A 13,413-nucleotide genomic window follows, 5' to 3' on the forward strand; every position below is an offset into this window, starting at 1 on the left:
TTTTTACCCAAAAAGTGGTTGATTTACCTGATTCTTGATCTTCATGATGTCGGCCGAGAGTTTAGGAGACAGTCCTGCCAACAATTCATCATCTGAGCTCTCCTCCTTGATACATTCCAGAGTGGGAGTGTCACCCCCGAGAGTGTCCCTTTCCATCACTTCCTGGACCATTGAGAGGTTTTGGCCTGAGGAAACATTTCTAAGTACCTCCAGAAGCTGCAGTTGTATAGTTGAAGCATTTGCTTCCTCGTTCTCTTTTCCTGTTGGGAATTCTGGGTTTGATTCATCTTTGTCCGGCTGTGTGCAAGCGACATCTTCACTATCAAACTGCTTTCCATTTTTTCCAGTTGGAGAGTTCGCCTCATCTTTTACAAATGTGGATTCAGACATTGTGTCATTTTCTGAAGGTAAGATATCAGAGTCTGCATCTCTTGTTGGAATCTTCAACTCCTCTTCAACATTTATTTGGGAGGGATCACATCCTTGTTCAATTTTTTCAGGTGGTGCTTCAGAGTCATGTTCATCATTTTCAGGTAGAGCATCAGAGTCCTTTTTATTTTTTCCAAGTGGTGCATCAGAGGCATCATCATTTCTTCGAGAGAGTGTTTTGGACTCCTCGACAACTTTTCCAGTTAGGTCATGAGAACTCTCCTCATCCCTCATTGGTGAGGCATTAGACAACTGTTCAGAACGCTCTTCATCTTTTCCAGGTGCGGTTTGAGAGTCTACTTCATCTATTTTGGTTGGAATATGGAATACTTCAATGTTCCCAGTCAGGGTATTAAAGTCTTCATTTTTAACATCAACATCAGACACCACTTCACCTTCTCTGGTTGGAGTAGAAGAATTCCCATGATCGTTTCCAGGTGGGGTATCAGAGCCTTCAGCGTTTTCAGAGTTTTGTTCATTTTGTGTAGTCAGGGTCCTAGTTTTGATACTTCCAGCTGTTGTTACAGACTTCTCTTCATCCTTTGAGAGTGAGACATCTGACCTATCTTTTCTAGATGGGGTATGACACCAATATTCATGGGCTTCAGTTCGGATATCACACTCTTGATCTTGAGTTATGTCTGTATACTCTATTATGTCATTTATGATTGAGGCATCAGATTCCTTTTCATATCTTATGAGCGTTCTACCTTGAGACTCATTTTTCTCTTCTGTTGGAGTAATAGAATCTTCTTGATCTTTTCCAAGTGGGGTAGCCGAGCCTTCTTTAACGTTTTCAGAGTCTAGTTCATTTTTTCTAGTCAGGGTGCTGTACTCCTTTTCAATGCTTTCAGGTAGCGTTTCAGATGCTTCATCATCTTTTAAAAATGACACTTCAGACCCCGGTTTTTGTATTCCATTTGAGGCATTAGACTCTTCATCATCTTTTATACTTGGAGCATCATAATCATTGTTAGATTTTCTAAATACGGTATGAGAACACACTTTTGCAGTTTGGGTATCGCGCTCTTGAACTCTTGTTGTGGCACAATACTCTGCTTCAAGTGAGGCCTCAGCATCCTTTTCACATTTCACAGGCAAGCCATCGGGCTCCACTTGATCTTTTCCAGATTGTGTCAAATAGTTCTCATGATCTTTTCGCTGTGGGAAAGACACATCTTCATCAGAATCTTCTTTAGGTGTTCTGTTTTGAGCTATGCAATCCTCTTCATCTTTTGAAGATGGTACAGAGTGCTTTTCTCTTTTATTTGGGGTACAGGATTCCTTGGAAATGTTTTCACTTGAGGTATGAGACCCTTCCTCAGCTTTTGTAGTTGTGGCTTCACACCGGTCTTCATCTTTTACAGGTGGGCTTTTTGGTTGTTCTTTACAAGATACGGGTTGGGCAACGGACTTCTCTTGATCTATTTGTGTTGGAGCAACAGAGTTGTCCTTTTGGTTTCCAGAATGTGCGCCAGAGTCTTTTTTGTCTCTTCGAGTTAAGGGATCAGACTCCTTTTCCCCTTCAACTTTTACACGTGAGTCATCAGGCCTCTGTTTATCTTTTGACAGACAGGCCTCAGACACATTTTCATATTTTCTTGTCGGAGCAACACTGTTCTCTTCATGCTTTCCATATGGGGCATCAGAATCTTTTTTATCTCTGCTAATCGGGGTATCAATGTTCTCAGTCATTGTATCAGAAACTTCATCTTTCATTATTGCGGCATCAGACCACTTTTCATCTTTTGCTGATGGGGCATCAGAGTTGCCATGAACTTTTCTAGTTGGGGTGTATGATTGACAGTTTCCAGTTGGAGCATGACAATCCTCTTCTGCCTTTCCAGTTTGTGTGTGAGAATCTGCTTGACCTTTTTTAGTTAGGCTCTCATATTCTTTAACCTTTACAGTTGTGCAATTAGATCCCTCTTCATCTCTTATTATTGAGGAAGACTCATTTTCATAGTTTATTACAGGTAGAACATCAAACTCTTCGATCTCATCTGTTTCATCCGGAGATGAACCCTCACAGTATTCTTTATCGCTTCTAGTTCGGTGATCAGAGTCGGTTTTTCCAATTGTGTCATTACATCCTTCTTGATCTTTGATGAGCAAGGCATCTTCTGCTTTCTGAAGTGGGACAAAAGACCACTCTTCATCTTTTACAGGTGGCATACAAGAACCACATTCATTTTTTATAAGTGAGACCTGGGACCCATCTTCATCTCTTGTCGTTGGAGAATCAGGCACCTCTTCATGTTTCCTAATTGTATGAAAACAGCTGCCTTCATTTTTTCCACATGGGTCGTGTCTGGGAAATCTTTTAGTGGGGTCATTTGACCCATTTTTATCTTTCATCAATGAGACATCAGAACCCTGTTCCTCTTTTTGTTGCTGGGTACTGAAGTCTTCTTCAAATCTTATAGCTAGGATAGTGAACTTCTCGTCATCTTTTTCAGTTTTAGAACTAGACGACTCTTCATTTCTCTCAGTTGTGGACTTTGATTCTCCAACCTCTTTTCTGGTTGGTACATGATCATTTCCAATTACTTCATCTACAGTCAAAAAACACGGCTGCATTTTATGAGCTTTTCCATCTTGGTGTTGTCCGGTTTTGTCCGAAATGTGCCCATTTTCCCCAACTAAACTGTTAAGTTCTTGCTTCACTTTTGTATCCAAGCCATCAGAGCTCTCTTCATCTTTGACTGCTAGAGCATCAGAATACTTTTTATCTTTTGTGGTTGGTATTTCAAACTCCTCTTCAACCTTTCCAGTTGAGTCATAAGACCGCTCTCCATGTTTTGTTACTGGGGCAACAAAACCTTTTCCATCGATTTTAGCAAAGGTATTGCACTCATTTTCGGCGTTTCCAGTTACAGTATCAAATCTATCGTCATGTTTTATAAGCGAGTCACCAGTCTCATTTTCATCTTTTCCAGGCAGATCCATAGACGTATCTTTATATTTTTTTGTTTGAGCATCAATGTTTTCATCATCTTCCACTGTTGGAGCATCATCATCAACATCCAGTTTTTTAGGCGGGTGCCAAGACCACTCTTCATCATCTCCAGGTGGCACACAAGGGTACTCTTTATTTTGAGAAAAAGAGTTGTCTTCATCTTTTAGAGGAGGCACATGACACCACTCTTCATCACTTCTCGTTAGGTTGTTAGATTCCATTTCAACATTTCCATAAGCGGCACAAACATTCTCTTCATATCTGCTTGGGATATAAGACTCCTCTTGAACATTTCCGGTTACGGCATCAAACCACTCTTCACCTCTTCTAGTTAGCTTGTCAGACTCCACTCCAACATTTCCAATTATAGCATCAACATTGTCTTCATCGCTACTTTGGATATATGACTTAATTTGAACGCCCAAGTCCTCTTCAGTATTTGTAGCTGGGGTATCAGACGGACTTGTATTGGTGGCACTTTCACAATCATTTCCGTTACAAGTTTTATTCATCAGGTCCTCGTGGTGATTGACAAAAGGTTTTTCAGAGTTTGAAATCAGTGCATTGCTTAGTGACAAAATATTGGTAACTACTTGACGATTTCTGTCTACATCCAGCACATTTTGATCGGAAAGTATATGGCCTTTGTGTTTCACTCCAATCACATTTTTTTGGGTGGAGTCTGGTGAAGGGGGTGGGCTTGAAAATGATTGAACCATAATATTCTGTTGACTTGTTTCGCCCACCCACTCCTCACATGATGACTGATAGTTCTCCTCAGAAACGGCTGTTTTGCTTTCTTCTGGGTGTACTGGACTGCACCTCAAACCAGTCCATGTGTGTTCCAGATGATCACTGGCCGACGCTGGCAAACAATAGTCAACCTCTATATTACACCTTTCATCATTATAATGATTTTTGGGTGTACATGTATCACGTACAACAGATCGAACAGATGATGCATTGAACTGTTGCGAAACTCTTTCACTGAGGAGATCAGAGTTGCCAGGTTCGGGTTCAAGAGCATAACCACTCTCTGAAGGAAAAAAGACCAGCTGGAGTCTGTCCCCATCTTCTTTTTTGACAGGGTCACCTTGTACATCTAAACCATTGCGTGCATCTCCAAGTGATGAAGAACTTATCTCAGGGCCGACAACAGCGGCAACCCAAAGTGATGATTTTCCCAATTCACATTTTGTCACATTTCCAGCTTTGAAGAACTCATTCTCAGTGAGCATTGAGTTAACTTTGTCACATTGATTAGCACCAATAGATGACTCGCTGTGACTTTCTTGAGCGATACGGCTGCATGGAATGAGTGAGCCAGATGAAGCAGCCGTTTCACCGTACTCATCCTGCTCGTCTGCCAGCAAGTTACTGACTCCATTCAGTGAGTTGGTGACATTGGAGAGTGAAGCTGATTCTTCCAATTGAAGGACCCATTCGGGAGAAACCTCCTCCCTAAAGATGGGTGACAGCGGCAAAGGCTCATGACCGCAAAGTAATGAAAGGGAATGATGAACATCACTTATCTCTGTTGCATTTCCTCCTGTCTCATTATCTAATACTGAAACTTGATTATCGTCCTCTATCAGGGGAGAAGACTTCCTCTTGGATGAATTGGATGTTTCTTTGGCTTTGTTCACATTTAGAGAATCAAGATTGTCATCTGGGTAAGGCTGGTTGCACTTTCCTTCTGATATAACAGTGTCTATATCAAAGAGGGATGGACTAGGCAACATGGCGTTTTCCTCTTTTATATCTTGGTTTGCAAACAGGTCCAAAACGGTCTCTTCAGTTGTTCCCGGCAGCTCATACACAGGTGTGTCATTCAAAATGCCCTTTTCTTCATTGAAAATACTATTTTCTTCAAATTGTGAATCATCACTATCGGCAATGTATAAACTAGCGTCAAGTGTTTTGTAGTCGGTTGTGCCTTGGGAGAACACAACAGCCTCTGTGCTTCCATCCACAAAATCAATTCTTAGATCATCATTTGCATACATGTTGTTCTCAAGTACCCCATCGAATGAGGGAACTGAATGATGAGGACTCATTTTGTAATTCTTTGCGTTAACCACCATCTCCTCTGCTTTCTCACTTATGAATGGCACCTTGAAGTCCATCTGCTCTGAAATATCTTTAACATTAACAGTCAAAGGCACCATATTGTGTTGGGCGGTGTCATCAAATACAGAATCTTCAAGAAAAAAATGGATTATTTTCATTAACTGCTTGTCGAGTATTAAAACCCGTTGTTGCGACTTCCGATCGATGAAGGTGTTTATCATCAGGTAGGACATAAACAGCTCCTTTGTCTCTGTAGGAGTAAACACATCTCCATCGTGGTTCAATCCATCTACTCTGAGTTTTCTATACATCAGCCAGGATGAAAACTTTTCATTAAGTTGATCAAGATCAAGAAACTCATCTGGGATTTCGATGGACTTTAAGATGTCTGCCATGTAAACGTCAATGTAACCGTTTTGTACCGCACAATTGATATCCACGAGCTCAGAATCTTCTGGAATGTAAAAAGCTGTTAATTTCTCTCCACGGCTGAGCAGCCTGCTGCCACGCACATCAGTGATGCGATGCTCATAGTACTCTGACGAAGAGGGAGTAAATTGGGATTCATTCGGCCGAGGCATCACGAGGCCTATGAACTGATGACTGTTCCCAAGTACGATGAGCATACTGCTACAACTCATCAAATCACACTGAACCTCAGCATCCACCATTAGTCCATCCCCATGGTGTAAATTGCCAGAGGATGAATTAACTCCTTCTGTTACACTTGAATCCTGCTTTTCTGTTGGGCCAGCAACATTAACCTCAGTGGGATTCAGCGTTAATATTCCGTTTCCATCATGGACAAATGTCATAGTGTGAACAGCTCTTTCAGGTGTGTGCAATTTATTCCCGCTTATGCACTCCCCTATGAGCCTATTGATGTGCATCACTTCTAAATGTGACTCATTTGCAGTAGAATGGTCATGCATCATTTCCTGGCAGGTCTTATGCCTTTGAAGAATGTTAATGTAAACAGAAGCGGGAATCAAGCCTTCTTGAAATGCCGTCTTAAGGCTCACTGTATCTCCTGAGTAGGATACGTTCAGTCCATCACTGACTTGCTTGACCTCTATCATCTTCACAACAATGTCATCCATCCTGGATGCGTCCCTCGCTGCCGCTACGATGTCACCGATGGACACAGAGGTCACATCTGAATCCTTTATGCACTTGTTCTCCCTGTTTAACTCCTGAATATGATTCCCAATTGATTTGTAAGGAGCATCTTGTTCGTGAATATCATCCCAGGACAGATGAGGCCCAGACTGAGAGAGGTCGGGGGTCGGAAGGAGGAGCCCAATAATGTCATTATTCAGGCCGTCCATTGCCTGGGTCCAAACAGAGTCAATTCTACTGGTGGATTTCACATCCTATGAAAAAAAAGAAAACCATTATTGTTGAACTGATAATTACGGAAATTATGTATTCAAAATAAAGGCAAATATGTACTCACCAGTCGGCCAACATGTTAAAAATCACGTGCATGAGTTCAACACTGCATCAGCGATGCAACAAGAGTGTGTCAGGCTGTCAGCTTATAGTGGAAGTAACCATGCTTTGACTTGATGCAGAAGGTGTTTGTTAGTCACATCACACATTGAAGTCGAATATCAGCATATGAAGCACAAATTGGCAAAGCATGTTTACAGCATATTCAGATGATCTGGTTGGAAATATAATTTTGTTTATTTTCAATTGAAAACACTCGTGAATGATGCAGCACAGTAATAAGAAAGGTATCAGTACAAACAGCAAACAACTGCTACAAAGAAGAAGGAGAAAGGATTAACATGCAATGAACCATCGAACAGCACTCCTTTTGAGGCCACTGTAAAATACAAAAGCATTCCATTAAATAAAAGCAAAACTTCCAACCTCATCTCCATGTGTGGGCTGATCAGAACAATGCTGGGAAATGTCACTGTAAGCCTGGCTGAGGTCCTTCAACTGCTCCTGGACTTTTTCTCTCTCCTCTTCTGACATCCTGTAAGTCAAAAAATGATGCTCGAAGTCCAGATAATGCACATATACTGTGTTGTAGATGTCTCAATTATGTGACTGCCAGACTTACTTTTCACTGTGTTTGTTCAGCATCATTTCTGTGGCCCTCACCGCTTCTGCGATCTGCTCTTTCTTAGTAACCATTTCTTCTATGGAGACCTACAGCATCAAACAATCATTTGTCAATAGTTTTATCAATACAGTACAAATCATGTAAGCAATTCACTAACAGGCCATAACATTAGGTATACTTGCACAAGCCAATGATATCTAACACAAGGAATAAATGCTGTTACTAGGATTAAAATTATATACTGTATATATATATATATATATATATATATATATATATATATATATATATATATATATATACACACACACACACACACACACACATATACATACTGTATTACCACATTGTTAATCTAATACCTCACTGTCTGTCAATCAAAAGTTATTGTTGTGACTTATTATTGTACCAGGCAGCATCTTTAACATAAATGTTTTTTAAGATCCCAATATATTGTGTACTTAATATTTTGGTCAGTCAGTGTATAGCCATTATTTATTGTGGTGAAAAGTATAATATGAACATTTGGGCAAAATAATGAATACAACACAATAATGGTGCAATATAATAGTAAAGCCTTTGAAACATGAAAAGTGTTATTAATTTTAGGCAATATGATGTACTACTTAAAATTTAAAGAATAACTAACAATTATATCTGCAATTGTGTGATATTTTGAATATAAATAGAGCAAAATATCTGCTCATTTGTGTGCCTTGACTGAAATATACGATGAGTTATTTTTCGACGGAATGAAAACGCGGCCAATGCTTTGAGACCAATTGTTTTCTATCATCATAACTAACAGTATGAATACAATTATGCCTAACCATAGAACTTCATTGTAATATGTAAAGTACTGTATGAAGACACTGGCATTTGTCTTAAAGCCATTCAAATTGGTTCTTGGTATTACAGATTGAAATTTTGAATGTAATTACTTGATTTTACAAAGGGGAATAAATGGTGTCTGTAAAGTCAGTGAATTAGTTCATTTCAAGTCGGTCTGGTCTGAAAACGTGGGTGCTTGTGCAACAGTAAGAGGAAGTTGTATCCGACTGAGCACTTGATGTGATTAACAACATATCCTTTTATAGTGTAAAATACATTGAATAAGTAGATCAGAAAGATGCTCTTTTATTAAAAAGCACACGTGACAGGCAATGTCTTATGGGATACGAACAAAAATCTTCAGAGCAAAATATTGTTTTCATAAAATCACGACAACAACAACAAAGCAAATACATATTATTACCTGGGAGTTATGTGAAGCATCTGTGTTGGCATTACTATCTTTCAAAGTGTTTCCCTCACTGCTCGATTTCTTTTTCACATTAGACATCCAAGCTAATAGTTTGCTAACTTTATCACCATGCTCTCGCTTCTCTTCATCCACCGATCTCTGGAATCAGAACAGGTAGGGGTATGAGAATATCTAAAAAAAAAGTTAACTGTTAAATATCAGTTTCCTCAATCACTAACTGAGAGTTGAAGACCAGACCCAAACCAGGCATCTATTGGGAAAAAAAGGTTTCAACCTTTGTCAATAAAGCAATCACAACATAAATTGAAGGCAAGCACAGCATGTTGAAGTAAATGTTATTCAAGCATACAAAAATAATATAGCTACACACACTGAACCAAAATAAATCATATTTCCAGTATTCAATTTTTAACAAGAATGCCCGCAAATTTTTATTTCAACTTTCTGTGATGCAAAGTTGATAACACTCCAAAACCTTGATCTTTATCGGCCTCTAGTAATCTTAAACCTGTGTGGCAGTCATAAACACTTCTGTTGAGCGCTTCTTTGAATGTGAGACGTCTCTTGGTCTTTGGACAAGTGATATTTTTGATGTGGGACTTCTCGTCTTTGATGGCTGAGGCTGTGGCTTTGTCAACAAGGCCCCTCTGAAGGACTTCCTCCAGCGAGACTCGGTCGTGAGTGTCAGGGTTTATCAAACCACCGGTCAGGAGCTGAAACTCTATACAGCGAGTGCCGACATCTTTGGGCAAAAGATTTTCCTGGATTGCCTGAGTGATCGAGACAGACTTTGCAGTCTTAGGGTGAGTGATGCCATTGAACACCTGCTCAAATTGCTGTAGTTTCTGAACGAACTTCTCATTTAAAAGACCTTTACTGAGTGCATCATTGACTGTAAGTTTCTCCCCGGAGAAGGGGTCACAAATGCCTCCGGTGCAGGCCTGGGCCTCCAGCAATCTTATGGCAGTCGTCCCGTCAGTAAAGCCTTGTTGAAATCCATGAAAGACAGACAACCTCTTCTTCTGTGCGAGGTCCCAAAGACCAGCAATGGGGCTGTTTACATCCTCCACAACAACCATTCTTGAGAATATGATGTCAGCAATCTCGTAGATACTAAGAAGGCCATTCCTGTACCGTTCTAGCTCGGAGGCTTCAAGAAACCTTTGACTCACAGCAGACTCTAGACAAAGCTTTCTGCCATTTTTGACATCGGTGAGGATGTGACGCAAACCTCCACTGCCATCCTCTACAGACGTCTCATGCCATTCGCTCTCCTGCTTTGACAGAAAGAGATATGTCTGCTTGTCAATGTGTTTCTTCTTGAAGGCTTCATGGGCAGACATCTCTGTGCCACGACTGCTGCTGATAACAGACACCCGGTGAGAACTTGTGGGAGAGCTATTGGTAAGATGCCTGTCCCCAATTGGAAGGAGAAGCACACCGCCGTCAATGTCATACAGACACGCTTTGAGTATTTCACAGTAGTATGCTTTCTGTCCAGTATATGGGTTGTGAAAACCTTTGGGATTGCGAACAGGATCATACAGAACTTGAAGAGTCTCCTTGTTTAGAAAGCCGTGATCAATAGCAACACTAGGCGGCATTCTGAAACCACCCTCTGGGTTAATCACTCCACCGGTGGCTATCTGTACTTCAAGGATCTTCTTGCCTTTGTATCGCTCAAGAATACTCTCCTCCATCGCCTGGAACACAGACAGCCTTTTGCCAGCATGCATATAGCCATAGAAAGCTTTCTCAGCCTCCATTAGTTTATCTTTTAAGCTTGAATCAAAAATTCCTCTCTCAAGAGCCTCACTCAGGGAGTATATCTGGCCAGTGGTCAGATCAGTGAGGCTTCCTGTCACTGCCTGAGTTTGCAGAAACTCCACAGCATGCATCTTTGCCAAGAAACCCATCTCAGCTGCCTCTAAGAAAGAAGCCTTTTTCTTACTCGACTCTACATAAACTCCAACAATGGCAGTTGGTTTGCCGACATAGGGCGCAAGTGATGCTTGCACTTTGTCTATTGTGGTCAGCCCCATTTCTAATTTATGGAAAATCTCTTCATCCAAGAGCTTATATTTGATTAGGATTTCAATAGTCCTGCTTTTTTGCAGGTCAGTGAGATTGAGTGCGGTTGGATTCCACAAGTTAAAACTGTCCCTACTTTCTGGAGCACTTTTCACTCTTGCTTCAGGAGATTCTTTCAGATAAAAAGTTCTTGTCGGAAGGATGCTGTGTTTTTCTCTCTGGGACTCTGTGGGTGCACATGGGGTCATGTATCCCTGTGTTTTTGGGACCAAACTTTGACCTAAGTACATGTGATACAGTTCAGTCGTATAGTCTTGTTCTGGGAATGTGAGATTTTGAGAAATTGAACTCGTCAAAGTCGTCTCACTCGGAATGACTTTCATTTCATCTGGTTTGAACTCTTTAAGAATGTCTTCTTTCTGCAATGTTGCCATCTGTGGATTGGAAATGAGATCGCCCTCTGATTAGAAATGACTACGAAAGAATACAATATTTTAGAGATGAATTGACTGGTGTCTGTGTGACACAAAGACTTCATCCCATACCTCTGATGAGCTTTTCATTTGTAGAATCTCCTCCTTGCTGCTTTGTGGCTCCTCTTTCTGAATAGCTGTCTTCAGGTTAACAGTCTCTGAGCTTTTCATATATTGATGACCGCCTTCGATGACGTCCTGTTTCCAAAACCTCTGGTTTTCCTTCTCCGTTATAACCCCCTGATGAGTTGGAATCTCTTTGGTGTTTGAGTCGATTTGCATAGGATGAGAGCTTGCTTCCTTTGGCGTCACTTTACAAGCGACATCTCTTCGGAATTGTATTGAATGCTCGTTGCTTTGTGAAGCATTCACCCTTGAGTATAGTTTGAGTTTGTCCTCTTCAAGTTGAGCAGTTTGCAATCTTACCTTTAGTAAATCTTGGTCTCGCTTATTTTTTTCTAGCTCCAATATGTCCATTCTGCTCTCCACTGGCTGCTTTGATTCTGATGTATTTCGTGGGGCCGATTTCAATACTTGAATCTCTTCTTTGAGATACTCTGTGAGCATGTTTTCTAATTCTGCCCCACGCGAAAGCTTTTGTGACACATCTCTCTCACTTGTTATTTCCGACTGCGCTAACATCACTTTCTTTTCCATTTCCTTCTGCACTAACATCAGATGCCTTTCATAGCCTTGCCTCTGAAGTTCCAGCTTAGTTTTTAATTCCTCGAGCATTCTCTTGCACTTCCCAACTTGTTCCTCCATCAGCTGCGTCCTCACCCTGAGCAGAGAATTTTCTTTTTGCATTCTATCAGCTTCAGCGTTGTTACGCTGCAGCTTTTCCTTCAACAGTATGATTTCCGATTCCAATGAGATACTTTTCTCTAGGGTCTCGTTTTTCTCTCTCCTAAGGACCACATTTTCATGTTGGAGATTTGATTGGGAGTCATCTGAGTGAGACTCTACGTCTACTGACGTTTTATTTCTCCGAAGCTCACGTTCAAGCTGCATTATTGTAGATTCTTTGTTTTTTCTTTCTCTGCTCTCTTTAGTTAATTCCTCTTTTAGTTTCTGCATAGATGAGCTCAACTCTGAAACTTTAGCACTCAAGTTTTCGACATTTTTCTCTGCAGCTTTTTTCTCCATCTGAAGAGCAAGTACCTCCTGCTTTAAATTCCCTGCCATTATGTCTGAGCTCCTTGCTGGTCCCTTGACTATATGCTCATATTTACAAAGCTCATCTTCCAATGCTTTCACTTTGCTGAGATGTTTGTTTATCACAGAAGATCCCTTCTGAATTTCTGCATTTTTGTTTTTCAACATTGTGTGCAAATCGTCAATCGCAGCACTTTGCATGTGGACCTTCTGCTCCGCTAGCTCCTTCGCAGCTAACGCAGACTTAAGATCAGATTTCAGCGCTGTTATTTCTCTCTGGTAGTTTACGACACTGCAGCTGAACGTGCAGTTTTGTTCATTTAAGGTCTTCACGTGCTCATTATGGTCCTGCAGTTTTACTTGAAGCTCATGGGAGTTCTGGGATTTCGCATTGAGCTCAGCCTCAATAATTCGGACCTGTGATTGAGCGGCTTCAACCTGAGACTTAAGAATTTCAATTTGTTGATCTTTTCTGTCTACTTCGATCAGCACTTGGTCGTGTTTCTCCCTTGTATTCTTCAAAGTATGTTCCAAGTCAGCATTTACCTGCTTTGACTCATCTGCTTTCTTCTGCAACTGTGAAGCCACAAATTCACAATTCTGAATTCCTGCCTCAAGACTTTTACATTTGAACAGACACTCCTGCTCAGATCTCTTCATTACTGCAACTTCCTCTTTGGCCTCTTGAAGCTGCTCTTTCCAGCTCTGAATTTCACTTTTCAGAGACTTCATCTTTTGCTCTAAATGGGATCTGTCTTTTTCCAAAGACTCAGTCTGGAGCTGAAGAGCTCTCAGATCACTTTCGGATGACATGTTTTCTCTTCTAAGCTCAGTACATTTAAACTTCAGTTGATTTATTACCACCTGCTTAGAAGCAATGTCTTCCTCTAAACTGCTAATCTTTTGAATGTTATCCTGATCCAAGGAGCTCCTTCTGTGAATTTCTCCTTGAGTA

At 40.8% G+C, this 13,413-nt stretch overlaps 1 protein-coding gene across 2 annotated transcripts in view; it reads right to left on the reverse strand.

Moving 5' to 3' along the window:
- dst (dystonin) overlaps positions 1-13,413 on the reverse strand; it is a 100,636-nt gene that overhangs the window by 44,143 nt on the left and 43,080 nt on the right. Inside the window, exons 37-40 of one of the 2 annotated variants that reach the window (XM_052081217.1) lie at positions 8,791-8,937; positions 7,533-7,621; positions 7,337-7,445; positions 28-6,831 (exon numbers count right to left, since the gene is read on the reverse strand). In XM_052081217.1, coding sequence (XP_051937177.1) covers positions 28-6,831; positions 7,337-7,445; positions 7,533-7,621; positions 8,791-8,937 — 7,149 coding nt within the window. The remainder of the gene's footprint in view (positions 1-27; positions 6,832-7,336; positions 7,446-7,532; positions 7,622-8,790; positions 8,938-13,413) is intronic. The other variant, XM_052081219.1, reaches the window with a different exon arrangement.

Source organism: Hippocampus zosterae, chromosome 11 (genome assembly GCF_025434085.1).
Source record: "Hippocampus zosterae strain Florida chromosome 11, ASM2543408v3, whole genome shotgun sequence".
NCBI lineage: Eukaryota > Metazoa > Chordata > Actinopteri > Syngnathiformes > Syngnathidae > Hippocampus > Hippocampus zosterae.